The sequence below is a fragment of the Phodopus roborovskii genome, unplaced genomic scaffold (genome assembly GCF_943737965.1).
Source record: "Phodopus roborovskii unplaced genomic scaffold, PHOROB, whole genome shotgun sequence".
Taxonomy (NCBI): Eukaryota; Metazoa; Chordata; class Mammalia; order Rodentia; family Cricetidae; genus Phodopus; species Phodopus roborovskii.
In genome coordinates, this window is record NW_026125052.1 from 32,011,868 (window position 1) to 32,029,298 (window position 17,431).

General features: G+C 47.0%; 1 protein-coding gene across 1 annotated transcript in view; it reads right to left on the reverse strand.

Annotated features, from left to right (window-relative positions):
* Positions 1-2,319: 2,319 nt before the first annotated feature.
* Timp2 (TIMP metallopeptidase inhibitor 2) overlaps positions 2,320-17,431 on the reverse strand; it is a 50,833-nt gene continuing 35,721 nt past the window's right edge. Inside the window, exons 3-5 of the mRNA XM_051181584.1 lie at positions 16,356-16,464; positions 6,818-6,942; positions 2,320-5,221 (exon numbers count right to left, since the gene is read on the reverse strand). Of these exons, the coding sequence (XP_051037541.1) occupies positions 5,024-5,221; positions 6,818-6,942; positions 16,356-16,464 (432 nt within the window). The 3' untranslated portion in view covers positions 2,320-5,023. The remainder of the gene's footprint in view (positions 5,222-6,817; positions 6,943-16,355; positions 16,465-17,431) is intronic.

The following is a 17,431-nucleotide window of genomic DNA, read 5'->3' on the forward strand; positions in this document are numbered from 1 at the left end:
TGATTTGTAGTCTGATTTGGATGCCTTGTGTGTAGTGTATTGCACATGTGTATGTGGGTGCTCAAACCTGTACACATGCAAAGCCAAAGGAGGGCATGAGGTCTCCTCTATTGCTCTCCACTGTCTTCCTTCAAAAAGGATCTTCTTTGTCATTATTTATTTTACTTATGTTTGTGTGTCTGTGGAACTGGAGTTATATGTGGGTGCTGGGAATTGAACCCAGGTCTTCTAGAAGAGCAGCCAGTGCTCTAACCCCTGAACCACCTCCCCAGCCACAGCATACACTGTATTTCTTTGAGGCAGGGTCTCCCCCTAAATCTGGAGCTAGACTTTTTTGGCTAGCTATGCAGTTGGCAAGTCCCTCCCCTGCATAGCCTGGCGGGGGTCACAGGAATGCACAAGACCCCATTAGGTTTGTTAGTGAGTGTTGGGATTTGAACTCATGTCCTTATGGTTACACAGTAAGCATTTTCAACCAGAGCCAAGCTCTGACTCTTCTGCTTTTGAGACAGGATCTCACTATGTAGTCTTGGCTCACCAGGAACTCCCTAACACACATGAGGCTCGCCTCAACGTCAGAAACACACCTGCTTCTGCCTCCTGAGTGCTGAGATTAAAGCATGGGCCACTACCAGCCAGTGGGCTTACTTTCTTAATATAACTTCAAGATGATATTATAAATGAATTTAGAAAATAGGAATTACTTGCTGGGCAGCGGAGAAGCTGTAAAGACTGGGCACCGCATTTCCCGGAAGATTTCTTGCCTGCCAGGGTTTTGCAGGGATGGGGTGGGACTGTATTTAAGAGCTCATTGCTGGGGAATTACGAATATCCCGATGAGTGCACAGCTATTTCCTCTGAGCTGACATGCTCCCTCCTGGAGCTAGGAAGAGGCTGGGCAGACTCAGTCATGAGACTGCTCCCTCGCTCCCTCAGGGTTATGTAAGCAAGAGCTGAGAGAATGGGGTGGCGCTGCCTTCAAGCTGAGCAGTAGTTTCTAGGGGTGCAGCATCAGCTTCGATAGGGCAGCCGTTTCTGGTGATGCAGCTTCCTTTGAGTCATCCCCGCCCCTGGAAATAACCCCAAAGCTCATTAGGTCATCGAGGAAGACTGCTGGGCGTTTGCTGGGTGTTTGTTGTTTGGAGACAGAGTCTTGAGTAGCCCAGTAAATCCTGGAACTCACTATGTAGCTGAGGATGGCTTTGAGCTCCTGGTCTTCATGCCTCTACCTCCTGAACACCAGTGTTACAGTCAGGTACGACCACAGACAGTGCATTCAATGCTGGAGATCCAAATTCACGGGATCATGTAAGCAGGGCAGGGCAAGCCACCCCCCCCCCCCCAGAGTCTATCATCGTGGATTTGGGTAGACTGTTTCTCTGGTTTGTCACTGTTTCCTACCCAGAGTGAATAAACATTTGTTCACATCAACCCAGAAAAATCCCACAACACACTGGCTTGGGACAGCACTTTTGGAACATTCTGTCTGGCTTCCCTGTGACTTCCCTTAAAAGGGGCAAAATGAGACACAGTGTGACTGACCTACAAACAATGTAGCAATCACTTTTATTCCCAGGCAATGCCTGAGGAAGTACTCCTGTACCCACAACCCAGACTCCACCTTTCTGCAGGCTCCGGTTTGAGTTTCCACTTTTGTTTTTGAGACAGTCTGGCTATGTAATCCAATTTACCCTCAAATTCATGATCCTCCTGCCGCTGCCTCTCAAGAGCCAGAATTCTATATGCATCTCACCATGCCTGGCTGCTTCACATATAAAAATTAAAGTCATGTCTATTTATTCGTGTGCATGTATACTCACTCGTGTGTACACGTGGACACGTGGAGGTCAGAGGACAACTTCTAGGCGTAGGTTTTTGTCTTCCACCACGTGGGTTCCAGCCACCTGACTTGGGTCACTGGGCTTGGCAGCAAATGCCTTACCTGCTGAGCCATTTCTTCAGCCCCTTGCTGAACATGTTTTGTCTTTGTTTCTGGTTTTTTTTTTTTTTTTTTTTTCTTTCTTTCTTTTGACCATTTTTTATCAGGCAGGAACGTTCCTCTTGGTTGTTAAAGAATGGACATGTAGAGGTTGGAGAGAAGGCTGGGCAGTTAAGAGCACTGCCTGTTCCTGCAGAGGACATAGGTCTGGTTCCCAGCACTCACATGGTGGCTCACAACTGTCCCTAATTCCAGCTCCAGGGCATTGGATGGCTTCTGTCCTCCATTTCCCTGTGACTCCCATTCCCTCTAGCTGGTAGAGGAGTGGCCCCCATCCTGCAGCTAAACAACAGCAGAAACAGACACACAGGGAGTCAACCTTCTCTTTGATAATATGGTTTATTGTCCATTGACAGAGCAATCACTCAAAAATAAAAATAAAAACCGGTACAAAGCATCAGAGACGCGTGCAGCTGGCTCCTTGCCTTTCAACAACTCTCAGGTGTTGCCAGCATGGCGTGCAGGGGGTTCGTCTCAGACTTCATATTGCATCATGAACACGGTTCTCCCCCCCCCCCAACAACCAAGAGTTTAAACGGAAACAAAATCAACAAAGCTTTAAATTACGCGGCAAGCTCACAGATATGCCTTAATATGCGTCAAGCGGAGATTTGGAAATACATACTGTGTAAACGTCATCTGAAATATTTCGAGTTGCTGGCATGATGGAGATAAGAGGGAGGAAAGCCCAGTGCTTAGAACACAACACTGCCAAATTAAACAATGCCAAGTGGACATACCCCTTAAACTATACATTGCAGTCGACTTGCTGCGAAGGCATTTGAGTGGCTGTTGCTCAGCTGCCATCTGTCTGGCACTTTGTCCCAATCGTTTGCGTGTTTGTCTCTTATCTGCCTGGTGTGGCTAGAAAAATCAAGGTGAGTAGGAAATAATAAAGGCCATCTTTTAGAACCAATCTACTCAGAGATTCCTTCCTTCATGATGATTTGAAGCAGGCACAGGAGTCAGGGGGCTGGGAAAACAGATATTCAAAGAACTCAAGGATATGAAGGGTTCCTCGGCCCCAGACAGCTGTCGTGCTATGTTTTCCACTCTGGGTCAAATGCTTCCTCGATGCCGAAACTTTTGTTTTTAAAAAGTGCAAAGTCTAATGCTACCAAGGGCATAAACACAGCACACGAATGCTCACAGCGAACATCAGGAACAAACCAGAACATGTCAAGAAGTCAGCAGAAATGGGCATTGTTACACATGATACCACTGCACAGGAAGCAAAGAGGCAGGCCAGGATAGACTGCAGGGTCTCGTGGGCTGGTCCATGACGGCATCCTGGGAAGAACATCACTGCAAACATGAAAATGTCCTCAGGCGCACAGGCTGAGTCCCGGGGAACCCCCCCACCCCAAGTCTGTCTGAAATGGGAAGTAATTGAGTTCTGAGCTGCCAGATCCGGGTGTGGGGGTGTGGCTAGTGGGGGGGGGGCAGATCTTAACAGCTGCTTTGGGGTTTCTGATGGTTAGGACATGGTAGGAGGATAGAGATCCTTGGAAGCATCTTACAAAAGGGCCACTCACAGGCTGCCAGACTTCTGAGTCTGTTTTTATGTGAGCATATGCGTGCATGTTTGGATAACTTACCTGTGTGTCCTCAGGACAACTTATTTTTAAGATTTGGGTAGGAGGAAGAGTGACTATCTCTGTTTTGTTAGTGACAAAGTTCTGCCTGTTTTAACCCCTACCCTACTGGCATCAGGAAGTCAATTTTTTAGGGAGCAGGTAGGCACCCCAGTTCCCTATAAGGGCCTTGAACAGGTAAAGTAGCCTCTGTGACATAAAGAGACAGAGGCAGAAGTGAGTGCACTTGGCCCTCAGCCTCATACGGTAGCTTAGGAGAATGAGACCTCTCTAAGAACAAGCCGCTTGGTAAGAGCTGCACTCAGGCTCTCGGTGTGCGGGTTCATGTGCTTGGTTAGTAACACTGCAGAAATCCACATGAAGTAATGATGGCCAGTGTAGCAGGGAGGTTCCACTAGAATTTTTCTGTTGGGGTCTTATAGGACTAGCCTCTTACACCTTCCATTTGTGCAAAAAAAAAAAAAAAGGGGGGGTGGGTGGGTGCTACCAGCATCCCAATGGCAGCAGGGTGTGATGCTGCAGAAAGCAGAGCTGTGCTGCTCAACCCAGACACCCAAAGCCACTCGGAAAGGGGTCAAAAATAGCTCAAGAGGCCCAGGAGCGACAGCAAGGACAGCCAAGCATCCCTCACACAGATTCTTGCCTCCAGCATGAGACCTCACAGACTCCCCAGTAGGGGATGAGTGGAGATGGGGAAGGGTAGGACAGAAATGACTTGGCTGCAGCCAGAAACATGGCTCAGGGAGGGCTCCCATTCCCACCAGCACAAGGGGCGCCACTGGAAGTGTGTGGGTTCACAGGCTCCACTGGGACTCCTGGACAAATGAATCACTGGTTGGAGGGCTACTCTTGGACTCGAGCGAGACCCTGGTGCCCAGAGTCCATATCAGGTGCAGAGGAGATGGGTGGGGGGGGGACTTGCAAGGGGCGAGAGACCTTGGGCCAGAGGGGTGGCCACTGCAGAAAGCGAGGGACATGTCCCTCTCAGGATGAAAAGGACCTGGTAGGCCGGCTACACAGTCTCACAACAACCGTCAAGCGTTTCTGCAAAATGCACATTCCCAGGCTCTGCTCCCAAAGGGCTAGGGGACCCTTAAATGTTGCCTGCCAGCCGTATGGGACAGTGTCAAGGAGACCTGGTAAAAAGTCTGTTTTCCACTCCTGCCGGTACCCAAGGATCAAAGACTGAGACACACAGTGCTCAGCCTGGCAGACAGAGGGAGTGTGGCAGGGACTCTGGCCCACCTGCCCCTCCAGACCCACAACCATGTTTAGGGAAAATTGGGGGGGGTTGCAGAATCACACTAGCGTGAACCCACTTGGATGATTGATGTTTTATTCATGCTGTTTCCAGGAAGGGATGTCAGAGCTGGACCAGTCTAAACCCTCAGAGGCTTTTCAATTGGCCGCAGGGGCTCTGTCAGCCTGTTTACGGGTCCTCAATGTCAAGAAACTCCTGCTTGGGGGGTGCCGCCCCGCGGTACCACGCGCAAGAGCCGTCACTTCTCTTGATGCAGGCAAAGAACTTGGCCTGGTGCCCATTGATGCTCTTTTCTGTGACCCAGTCCATCCAGAGGCACTCATCCGGGGAGGAGATGTAGCATGGGATCATGGGGCAGCGTGTGATCTGGGGAACACATGCAGGCAGATTTAGCTGGGACCAAGAACAGTTGGGGCCAAGGGCACTCGACGCATCTCCAGGACACAACCTGTTGAAGGTGTTCAAGGACAGCAGTCCTACTGTGTTCTGGGTCCCCGTACTGTAGCTGAGGACAGGCCTGGAGGAAACTTGTGCATACACTGACTTACTTCTGCACCCACCTATTTATGTAATCCTGGTATGTCATGTGCACTCTGCTTTGGGCCATCTGGTCTACCTTTTTCGAGGTATGGTTTCAGCTTAGGCCCTTCTGCAGCTACAGCTACTGCACAGGACTTACACTGGAGACAGATTAGAGCCAAATAAGAATTCCCATGCTTTGTTCTAAGTCACCTGCTTTGGCCAATGGGTTAATAACTTTTTAACAAAAGATTATGAAGCTACCGGAGTGTCTACCTCTGGCCACAAAGAGATGAAGAGAGCCCGGGGTTTTTGTTTGTTTGTTCTTGAGACAGAGTTTCATGTATCCCAGGCTGGCCTAGAAATTTCTATGTAGCATAGGACAACCTTGAACTTGTGATCACCTGCTCCCACCTCTTGAGTGCTGAGGTTACAGAAATGTGCCTCCACACCTGGTTTATGTGGTGCTAGAGATTAAACCCAGGGCTTCGTGTGTGCTACTTTCCAGCCTGATTTTCCTTGTTTTCTGAGACAGAATCTCACGCTGTGGCCCAGGCTGGCAAGGATTACACTCTACAGCATAGGTTGATTCCAAACCCAGCAATCCCCCAGTCTCACCCTTCCAAGTGTGGTGTATATGCATGCCCAACTAGAGTTTGCTTTAATGTGTGGAGCCATGCTTGGCCTGTATTTGGCTGGACACCTGGGCATGGGATGGCACCTTTGATAACCAAGTTAAGGCAAGCACCAGCCAGAAGGGGAGGGGCACTACGAAAAAGTGTCAGCTGGCACAGGCCCATAGGACAGGACTCTGCCGGCAACTCTCAGCCTTAGACTCACTCCTGCTAACACGATGGAATGCTGGCTACCCAGTACTGGTAAGGGAAAAATCATCAGGGCCATGGTCATGGTTAAGGTGACACAATCCCCAAACCTGGGGACAGACCTCACCCTTTCCTGTCACATCTAGGCAACGATGCATCTACAACTCTGCCTGGTGCCACCTCTGGACAGACTCACAGAAGTCTAGAATGTTGGGAGCAGTACCTAGGCTCTTGAACACACGATGCTCACATCTATACATGGGTAGGGAAATATTTCAAGGACCGTGTTCTCCCTACAAAATCTCCTTTCCTGGGAGCTTTTCTCCTTAGAGATCTGCCAGTCAGATCGATTGAGTTGTGTGCTTTGCCCCACCCCCAAATCCCCTTCTCTTTCAAATATCCCTTGCCAAGGACACCACTCAAGGTTCTCTGGGGACCTGGGACCAAAGGCTTTGTCTCTAGCTAGACAGAGTCACTCCCTTACTTCCCAGAGCTCATTCCAAAGTCAGGACTCACTGTCCTGAGGGTCTGGGAAGCCGAGGACACGTTCCCAGCTGTCTACCTGAAGACCTTGGGACGGCAAAGCCGGGGAGGGGATGAGGACACAGCTCTTGCTCACCTTGCATTCACAGCCCATCTGGTACCTGTGGTTCAGGCTCTTCTTCTGGGTGGTGCTCAGCGTGTCCCAGGGCACAATGAAGTCACAGAGGGTAATGTGCATCTTGCCATCTCCTTCTGCCTTTCCTGTGGGGAGACTCACCAGGCTCAGTGTGTGGGTCAAGTCTCCTCCTGCATCTGGGTACAGCTCTGGGTGCTGAGGGTCAGTTCTGACAGTACCATGGTTGGACTACTCTGAGTTTTACAATAACTCATGTTGGGGCTAGAGAAATGCCCAGTGGTTAAGAGTGCTTGCTGATCTTCCAGAGGACCAAAGTTCAGTTCCAAGCACCAAGCACCTACATTGGGCAGATTACAACCACCTATAACTCCAGCTCCTGGGGGAGAAGCCCTGTTCTAGCCTCTGTGGGCGCTGTACCCCTACCATAATTCTCCCCGTCATGTAAAATAAAACAAAACACGCTCCCAATAGTTTTGGTTATTTGAGACAGAGTTTCTCTGTGTAATAGCCCTTGATTGTCCTGGAACTTATTTTGTAGACCATACTGGTCTCAAATTCACTGAGATCCATCTGCCTCTGCCTCTCAAGTGGTGGGATTAAAGGTGTGCACCAATTTTTTAAAATGCATGTTTGATCCTGGTATGGTGGGGTACAAAGAGGTAAAGACAGAAGACTCATGAGATGAAGGGCAACCTTGGTTACATAGTGGGTTTGAGGACAGTCTTGGCTATATAAATCTCTATCTGGGGAAAAAAAATACCAAAGGGGAAAAATGCATGTGTATGACGGCTAGCTTCAATTGTAACTTGACATAACCTAGAATCTCTTGAGAAGACATTCTCGAAGAAGGATTGTTTGCCTTGGGTCGGCAGGCATGTAGATATGTCTGTGGGGAACTGTCTTACTTAATCCATGTTGAAAGACACAGGCCACTGTGGGTGGCAGCATTCCCTAGGCAGGGATTCTGACCTATGTAGGAGCGGAGAAGTTGAGCCAAACACAAGCAACCAAGCAGATGAGCATGCGTGCATTTTTGTCCTCTCTGCTCTTGACTAGCTGCTTCACGTTCCTGCCTTGACTTACCCATACTGAAAGACTACAACCTTGAACCATGGGTTCCAGTAAATCCTTTCTTCTCCAAGTTGCTTTTCCTCGGGGTATTTTTATCACAGAAACAGGTATGAAATTAATTCTCAGTGTAGAGAATTTAGGAGTGCAGCAACGAAGGAAAAGGGGTTGCCACACCCCTCCAAGCGTGAGACCATGATGGGAGATGCCATCCTGTAGATATGTTTCTCATACTGGTTAATGAATAAAGCACTGTTGGCCAAATAGGAAAGGAAGATAGGAGGGACTAGGAGATGAGGAGGAAAGAGGAAGTAGTAAGGAGGAGTCAAGATGGAGAGACTGAGGAGAGCAGGATGCCAGCCGGCTCTCTGAGGGTAAGAGGAGATCACGTGGAAATACATAGATTAGCAGAAACGGGTTAATAATTAAGACAGAGCTAGCCGGTAAGAAACAAGTAACTGGCCAACAGCATTATATCAAATACAGAGTCTCAGTGTGTTAATTGGGGCTGGAGCGGCGGCGGAACAAGACCTGCGGCGGGCGGAAAAACCATACTCCTTACAAGACCACGCCTGGCTGTTTACATGAGTGCTGGGATCTGAACTCGGGTCCTCATGGTTCACAGCAATCACTGTTAACCACTGAGCCATCTCTCTGGCCCCAGATCAAAGTACACTATATACATGTATCACAATGTCCCAATAATTCTTATCTAAATATTTATCGCATGTATGATGTTTATGTGTGTGAGAGTACCCTGACATATCACAGCGTGCATGTGGCAGTCAGGGGACAACTTTATATTGTGTTCTCTTTACTTCTACTTTTACGAAAGTTCATGGGTTGAGTAAATGTCAGCAAACTTCTTGAGCAAGTGCCCTTACTGGCTGAGCCATCTTGAAGGCCTGCTATTATTTGTATAGTTAGTGAACACTAATTTTAAAAAAAGAAGCCCCTTTAGTATAATCACACTTGGCTGGGCTCACGTGGCATAATCATCTGATACAGCACTTTAACTGGGAAAAAGCAAAGTATGAGTCTTGGGTACAGAGGAACAGGAATTGAGCAAAATGTGCAGCGAGGGCTTATATGTTTACTTTTCCTTTCAGGAGGGAGAAACTTAGAAAATTAGAGGCAACAGTCTGTACAAGCCCACATGTGACGCTGACTCATCAGCCTGGGAAGAAGAGGTATCCATCGCCAGCTGGCTGGGCAGTTGCTGGGCCATGTGACTTCTGGGGAGCCCCTGGCTAAGGGCCTATCCAGACTCTAAAGAACGGGAAACAGGTTCTGTGCCGTGGGCAGTAAAGGCTCGTCCAATCTGGAGTTACCCGACCAAGCCCCAAAAGAGAAAGGTTGAGGGGTTCTGTGGACAGTGTGCTTCATGCCTGGTTCCTCTTACAAGAGAAGAATAAGGTGTGTGCCCTGATTGACCGAGCAGCTGACTTACAGGCAGGCAAAGAATGTCCTGGTGGAGAGACCAAAAGAGGCATAGAAAAACACCTCTGGCTGTCCCAAGCAACACACAGGCATCGTTGGCATCATGAATATCCTGTGTGTATGTGGTATAATCATGCATACATGTTCTTACGTGTTTGTATATGTGGTATATGTATGTGTGTGTTATAAGCATGTATGCATGTTTTATGTGTTTGCATATGTAGTATATGTATGTGTGTGACATAAACATGTATACCTATTCATATGTGTTTGTGGATGTGTTATATGTCTGTGTGTCGTATAAGCATGTATATATGTTCATATGTGTTTGTACATGTGGTTTATGCATTGTGTGGTATAAACATATGTACATATTCGTGTGTGTGTGTGTGTGTGTGTGTAGGCTAGAGGTCCATGTTAGGTGTGCTCCCCAGCTGCTCACTATCTTATTTTTGAGCCAAGGCCTGTCACTGAACTTAGTTACCAATTCAGAGAGCTCCAGGGACCCCCGTCTCTAAGTCCAGTTAAGTTCAGTGCTGCCATGCCCAGCTTTCACGGGGGGCTTAAACACTTTACCCATCTACACAGTGCCCAGTCCCCTGAGGGTGGCTTTCTATCGGGGTCTCTGCAGACACCATGCTACTCACTGGCTCTCATTCTGTGTGTCACACAGGACCTGCCACCTGGCACTTATGAAACACAGTTATTTGTGAACATGGAGCAGGCCCTGGTAAAGGAGCCAGCGTCTCTCTGCCATCTCTCACTTACATATGACAACAGCTGCCGCACCACAGCATGCGGGAGGCTCTGACACTTCAGGCCACCAGGCCAAACCCAAACAGGTGTGTTTTCAGAGGCAATGCCTGGGCACGACACACATGGACCACTGGCCACCTTTTCACTCCACTAGTTTGTTCTCTTTGTACAAAACAGAGTGACGTCTCCGCATCTTCAATTGTCCTCCACAGAGCCAATGAGATAGCTCAGTGTATAAAGGCACTTGCTGGCCCAAACCTGTCAACCTGAGTTCAATCCCTGGGACCTCATTGTAGGAGAGTGCTGACTCCCTCTCTGACTTCTACTCATATGCCATATGTGTGCATGTGTGCATGTGCATATGTGTGTATAAAAATAGGAAATCACTTGTCAGATTCAATGGCAAAAAATATCACATTAAAAATTTACACATATCTGAACAGGGTGAGTATACAATTCAGTAGTACAGCCCTGACATAGCATTTCTAAGACCTTGGATTTCATCCCTAGCACCACCAAATGTGTGTATGTGTGCATGTGTATATTATGTGTGTGCATGTGTGTGTGTCTATGTATGTATGCATATATTTTATTATGTGTGTACGTGCATGTGTGTGTATGTATGTGTATGTATGCGTATATGCATGTGTATGTGTATGTATGTGATGTGTATGTGTCTATATGTATGCATGTGTATTTGTGTATGTGTATGTATGTGTACGTGCACGTGTATGTGTGTATATGTGTGCATGTATGTATGTACATGCATGTGTGTATGTATATGCATGTATTGTGTATCCATGTATGTGTCTATGTGTATATATGTGTATGTATGCACGTGTGTTATATATGTGTGTATGTATGTAAATGTATATGTGTGTATGTATATATATGTGTGTGCATGTATGAGTATGTGTATATATGTATGTGTGTATGCATGTGTGTGTGTATGTATGTATGTATGTATGTATGTGAGTTTGTGTTCACATACACACAAAAAGGGAGGCAAGTCTTATACCTGCTCTGACATGGATGGACCCTGACAGCATGCTCAGTAAAATCAGCCACCACAAAAGGATATCTACCTTGCTACAACCGTGAGCTCCCTAGAATGGACAAGGTCACAGAAACTAAAAGTAGAAGGTGGGGAACGGAGCCCAGGGCCCAGGGCGAGACAAGGAGTGAGATGCTCTAGGCCAGTGGACAGAGATGTGATGGGAGATGTCATTCTGTATATGTTTCTCATACTGGTTAATAATAAAGCACTGTTGGCCAATAGGAAAGGAAGATAGGAGGGACTAGGAGACAAGGAGGAAATAGGAAGTAGTAAGGAGAGTCAAGATGGAGAGTCTGAAGAAAGCAGTATGCCGCCGGCTCCCCGGTAAGAGAAATACATAGATCAGCAGAAATGGGTTAATAATTAAGATAAAGCTAGCCGATAAGAAACTAGTAACTGGCCAACAGGATAATATCAAATACAGAGTCTCTGTGTGTTATTTGGGGCTGGCGGCGCAGCGGCAGGACAAAACCAAGCGGCAGGCAGAAAAACCGTACACGTTACAAATGGCGCCCACGTGGCTAGTAAGAACTTCCACTTAAAATTTAACAAAAGGTTAAAAAAGGGTTGTAGAAACAAAAGAACAGAAATAAGCAAGGTTTCTTGGTAACAGCATTTTTCTCGGTTGGACTCTGACTTGCTAGAGACAAGCAGATATTCGCGCGGCTCCTTTAAGGGAAGGTTCCTGACTCAGCATAAACGGCAAAAAACCGCACAGCTTTTAAATAACTCTGCTAACAGTTTATTGATGTGTATGAGAGATGGCAATGGCAGTGACCACATCTCCAAGCAGGCAGCATGCTTTCTGGGTGGCAGCGCAGACCAAGGCGGTGAGCACAGCTTTCCGTGCTGGCGGTAAAATACCCGCCACCATCTTTGGTAAACCGCGGCTGACACAGCTATGACTTTCATTTTAGCAATGTTGTTGTTTATCAGATAAAAGACTTGTGGCCAGACGAAGATAAAGATTTACAGTAAAGACAGATTCATATTAAGAAAAACCTCTAAAGGTTTACAGTGTGTTTTAAAATATATGTAGACATGAAAAAAAAATGGTTTTAAAGAGACAAAGAGGAACTGGGTGTTGTAGCACACACCTTTAATCCCAGCACTTGAGAGACAGAGGCAAGCAGATCTCTGTGATTTGCAAAGTAAACCTGGTATGCAAAGTGAATTCCAGGGCAGATAAGAGTTACAAGGAAAAGCTCTGTCTCAAAAAATAAAAAGTAAAAGAAACAGAGTAATAAAGGCACGTAAAGATGAAAAGCTCAGAGAGAATCTGTTTATTGTATGCTATTGTGTTGTCTCTATATTGTTTGACTGCTGAGAAAATAACAACAACTGATAAAGGAAATGCTGCTGGATTAATTCAATTTATATATTTTAAAAATGCTTTGACTCAAAAATGTAAGTTCAAGGACAAGTTACTGGGGAAAAGGATTTCTATTTTTGTTTCCACAGAAAATGAAAAGCTGTGGATTCCTTGCAGACTAATGTGGTTTGAGCAAGCCAGACCCCCTGAAACAGAGTTCCTGATGATCCAACATTCAAAACAGCTTGAACAAGGCAGACTTGCAGACTACAGCCAGGATTTCTGCATCTTCTTAGGATCCCCATGACAACGCCCCCTATCAGCAGGAAGTAGTTTGGAAAGAACGACGCCCAAATTCCCAAATATTGTTTATAAATGTTTGGTTTCATTTAAATGGACCTGGTTATAAATGGGTAATGATCGCAGCCAATTATTTTTAAAGGTAAAAAGGGAATTATGGTATTGATATGATTACTTTGTTTTGGAATGGATTTTCATTTATTGATACAATTTAAGGTCAATTTTGTCATATGTATATTTCTCCTCTTGTTTGTATAGCTCATTTAGAAATGTAATGTATAATGTAGTACAGATTATAGATAATTACCTATGATAGTCAAAGCTTAGAGTTTAGTTAGGGTTTTCAAGACACACAGAGATGTATTTAAGATAGATAGGAATTCTTCAAACCTTTCAAAGACCTACAGAATATGGCATTTAAAATTATTTAGGGTTTTACTTGACAATGAGAAATAAATGCTCCTGGTAACACCACCTGCGTCAAAAAGAAAGATGGACATTAAAGAAACACGTTTTGGAGTTTACTTCCAATATGTCAAGACTAGCCATTTGGACAAGATACTCCTCTGGTCTGGACTGTTTGACTTTGTGATGTATAAACTGGACATGCAGGACCCACAGTAAAGTGACTTCTGATTCAAAATAGACATTGCTACAGAGATCCTGCTTCATGGAAGAGTCTGCAAGACATCATGCAGGACACAGACAAAAGTGACTGACAAACTGCCAATACAAGAATACAGTTTAAAGTTTCTTGCGTTACTGAAGAGTCTGCCAGACACACTATGGCCTATGGGCTGAAGATGGAAGATTACAGAAGAACTTCGGGTGACCAGGCAATGAGTTGTCTCTGTCATTTCTAGAGCTTATATATTATCCTTCTGTGGTCTTTGAAGGAGTTAAAGACAGATAGTTATGGTTATAGTTTTCATTAGTTAGGATTAAAGATAAGTTACTTAGACTTTAGACACACAAAGATAGAATAGATGATGAAATATTTTCTTCAAATCTTGTAAATGTTAATGGACTAAATATTGTTAACTGTGATTCTTATTTGATAACTGTTATGTAATATATTTTGCTATGCTAAGGTTAAAACCCTTCTTTTTATTTAGACAGAAAAGAGGAGATGATGGGAGATGTCATTCTGTATATGTTTCTCATACTGGTTAATAATAAAGCACTGTTGGCCAATAGGAAAGGAAGATAGGAGGGACTAGGAGACAAGGAGGAAATAGGAAGTAGTAAGGAGAGTCAAGATGGAGAGTCTGAAGAAAGCAGTATGCCGCCGGCTCCCCGGTAAGAGAAATACATAGATCAGCAGAAATGGGTTAATAATTAAGATAAAGCTAGCCGATAAGAAACTAGTAACTGGCCAACAGGATAATATCAAATACAGAGTCTCTGTGTGTTATTTGGGGCTGGCGGCGCAGCGGCAGGACAAAACCAAGCGGCAGGCAGAAAAACCGTACTCGTTACAGAGATGTAGTTTAGGAAGATGACATAGTCCTAGAATAGACAGTAACAGTTACATGCTATTGTATCCTATGCTCAGGCACAGATATGAAGGCAATTCTACAATATGTATTTTCTGCAGGTTTTGTTCCAATCATATATTTTGTGTGTGTGTAGGTGAGTGGGTCTATGTATGGGTGTGCATGTGTGGAGGCCAGAGGACAACTTAGTGTCACTTTTGTCTTCTTCTATCATGTAGAATCTGGGGACTGAACTCAGGTTGTCAGGGTTAGTGGCTAGTGCCTTTACCCACTGAGCTCTCCAGCTAGCCTAGAACTGCAGGAGGTTTCTGGGGTTTGTTTTTCAAGACAAGGTCTCACTATGTCGGCTCACAGAGATCCACCTGCCTCTGCCTCCCAACTGCTAGGATTAAAGACGTGTGCCACCGAGCCCAGCTACACTAATGTAGCTTTTAGAACCGCATGCTGCATTTTGAAAGGTGTTACGATGTTGTGATGTTATGCTCTGGGGCCGGTCACGGGATTTAAAAGTGCCCATGTGTCTGGGGCAGTGTGTGTGATGTAGTCTAAGTGACAGGCACACGGCACTTTCAATCTGCATTACTCCTGCAGCCACAGTGGAGGGAGGTCTTAGCAGGCCTAGGAAACTTGTGCAGTACTACTTGTGTGATTTTCTCTTTACTTAGACTGAGGAGGAGTGGCCGCATATGGGTGTGGTAGGGACAGCACAAAACAGATGGTTCATGTGGGAAACCTCTGATGGCCAGTGTGGAAGGCAGGGATCCCACATGACAGAAACCAATGTCCACATACACAGTCACTGAAGTAATGTGGCCTCCCGTGTGGACTGACTCCCCGGGCTTTGGGTGGACATAGAGCTTGTGCAGAAGACGGTCAGAGTCAGAGAGAATGTCCTAACATGCCCCCAAGTATACGAAACACAGCAGCCCCCAGCGATGCTCATCACATTGCTACCCTGTAGGACTCCACCCTCCCCTTTGCTCAGGCCTTCACAGCTTCCTCATGGTATCAGGGCACGAGGCACGGGGCAGGAGTTTGAGCCTGGCTGTAGCAGTCCCTGGGCGTCCGGGCTCCTGATAGCAAGGCATGGCTTACCTATTTGTAAACTGCCTGCCCAGAAGCCCCTTATTGGTCTGGTGGGCTGGCTTCCATCTCATGGAACGGAAAGCAGCGTGCATGCTTGGGATAACCAAGTGGTAAGCAGGGCTGACTGACAGGTCTGGCCCCAGGAGGTCAAAAATAGAGTTCATGTGCATGGCTACGGAGGCATGTCCCTCCCACGGGGCAACTTCTGGCCTTTGTCAGGGAAGGTTCTGGTTAGAAACTGGCCGTCAATCCCAGTCAGATGTGGACTCATCAGGGGACAGATTCCGGCCCTACGTTTTCCTTGACTTGCTGACTTGCACTAGATACGGCCTGGGCATCTGGTGTGTCACAGGCTACAGAGACTCCCAGTGGGTATCGACCTTGTAGAGCCAGCAGGGGTGCCCCAGGGCTCGGCTGGAGAGCCCCTGTCTACTGGCTCTCCGAGGAGGAAAAGCCGGCAGCAGTTGGTGATTTCTGTGCCAGAAATGCCCCCACTCTGGCTGACAATATGACACCAATCAGCTCACAAGAAACAGAACCAGCTCTTGCCAGGTGTTGCAAGCGGACCCCATGTTAATCACTGTGCCTGAGGCAAACCTTCGTCTGTACTGGGGGATCATGGGACGCCTTGATAACACGAAGGCAGAGGGTCTGTGCAATCTCCGTAGAAAGAAATGGGAAATCCCTACCTCCCAGCCAGTGCTCAGGGAAGGAGCCGATGCTGGACTTCCCAGGACTGTGGTCACTGGAGAGACCACTAATACAGACAGTATCTGTCTAGGCAAGGACCTGGGGGGGGGGGGGTCTCTGGAAGTAGGCGCTGGCCAGACAAACAAAGGCCGCTTTAGCTTCACCTTCTCCAGGACATGGGCTATCAGCAGTCCCTGTGCCAGTGCAGATGGGCTGGTTCGCCCCTAGAGGGCAGTGTGGGAAGCTTGTTCCTTAGGGAACAGATGACAGGAAGGCAGAGGAATTCTGCTAGGGTACCATGACCCCAGTACTCAAGGCTGAGCTCCTACATACCTGCAATTAGATACTCCTTCTTTCCTCCAACGTCCAGCGAGACCCCACACACTGCCGAGGAGGGGGCCGTGTAGATAAACTCGATGTCTTTGTCAGGTCCTTTGAACATCTGCAAAACACAGTAGAAGAGGGGTCAGCCGCCCTGGGTTTCCCAGCCAGAGCATGATGGCCCAGGTGTGCCCCACGCCCCGAGGTGCACAGAGGGTAAACAGGCATATCCGGGGACTCAAAAGCCACCACTGCTTTTGTTCAGGGTTACACATCTGCTTAGGGCTGTAGGCAGGTCTCAGTTGGCGGACACAGCCTGCTATCTGAAGGAGGCATTGTCCAAGGACATTTCTGAGCACAAAATCTCCATTTCCAAACCTCGGTATAAATTCTAGAGATTCTCACTTGACACAGAGGTTCGCATCTCTGTCTTCTGGACTCATTTGCTTGCTTTAAAAACAAAACAAACCAGGGATACACAGAGAACCCTGTTTTGAAAAACAAAACAAACCCAAACAAACCAAAGTGTTGGGAGGGGGCGGGGGTGTCTTTAATCCCAGCACTCAGGAAGCAGAGGCAATCAGAACCCTGTAAGTTCCAGGACAACCAAGACTGTCTCCAAAAACCGAAAAGCTAAAAACAGACAAACAAAACACCCCACATAACAACAACAAAAAAGATTTTTTTTCCTCCTTTTCTTTTGATCTTCTCTTTCCCCCTTAACCCTATCCCGGTCTTCTGGGTCAAACCTGGGACCTCCAGCCCAATAATCTACACCCCAGCCCCACTTCCAGAATTTTTCTGAGGCTGACGTCTCACTTTGTAGCCATGCCTGGACTCCGACTCTCCATTCTCTTTGCCTCAGCCAGGATGCTGGCTTTACGGGGTTGTAACACAACGGCGCTGGTTATTTCCAGGGATCTTGGTGAAGCACTGGCTGTCTGATCAGAGCAAGGGGAGAACCTCAGGGTGGGTGGTTCACCTTCAGCATCTGACTCACTTCAGCTCTTCAGGGCTAACCCTGCTGCCCCTCGGAGGGAGGAAGAAGCCTGTAGATGTGTGTGCACTCCAGAAGGGGCTTCTCATTT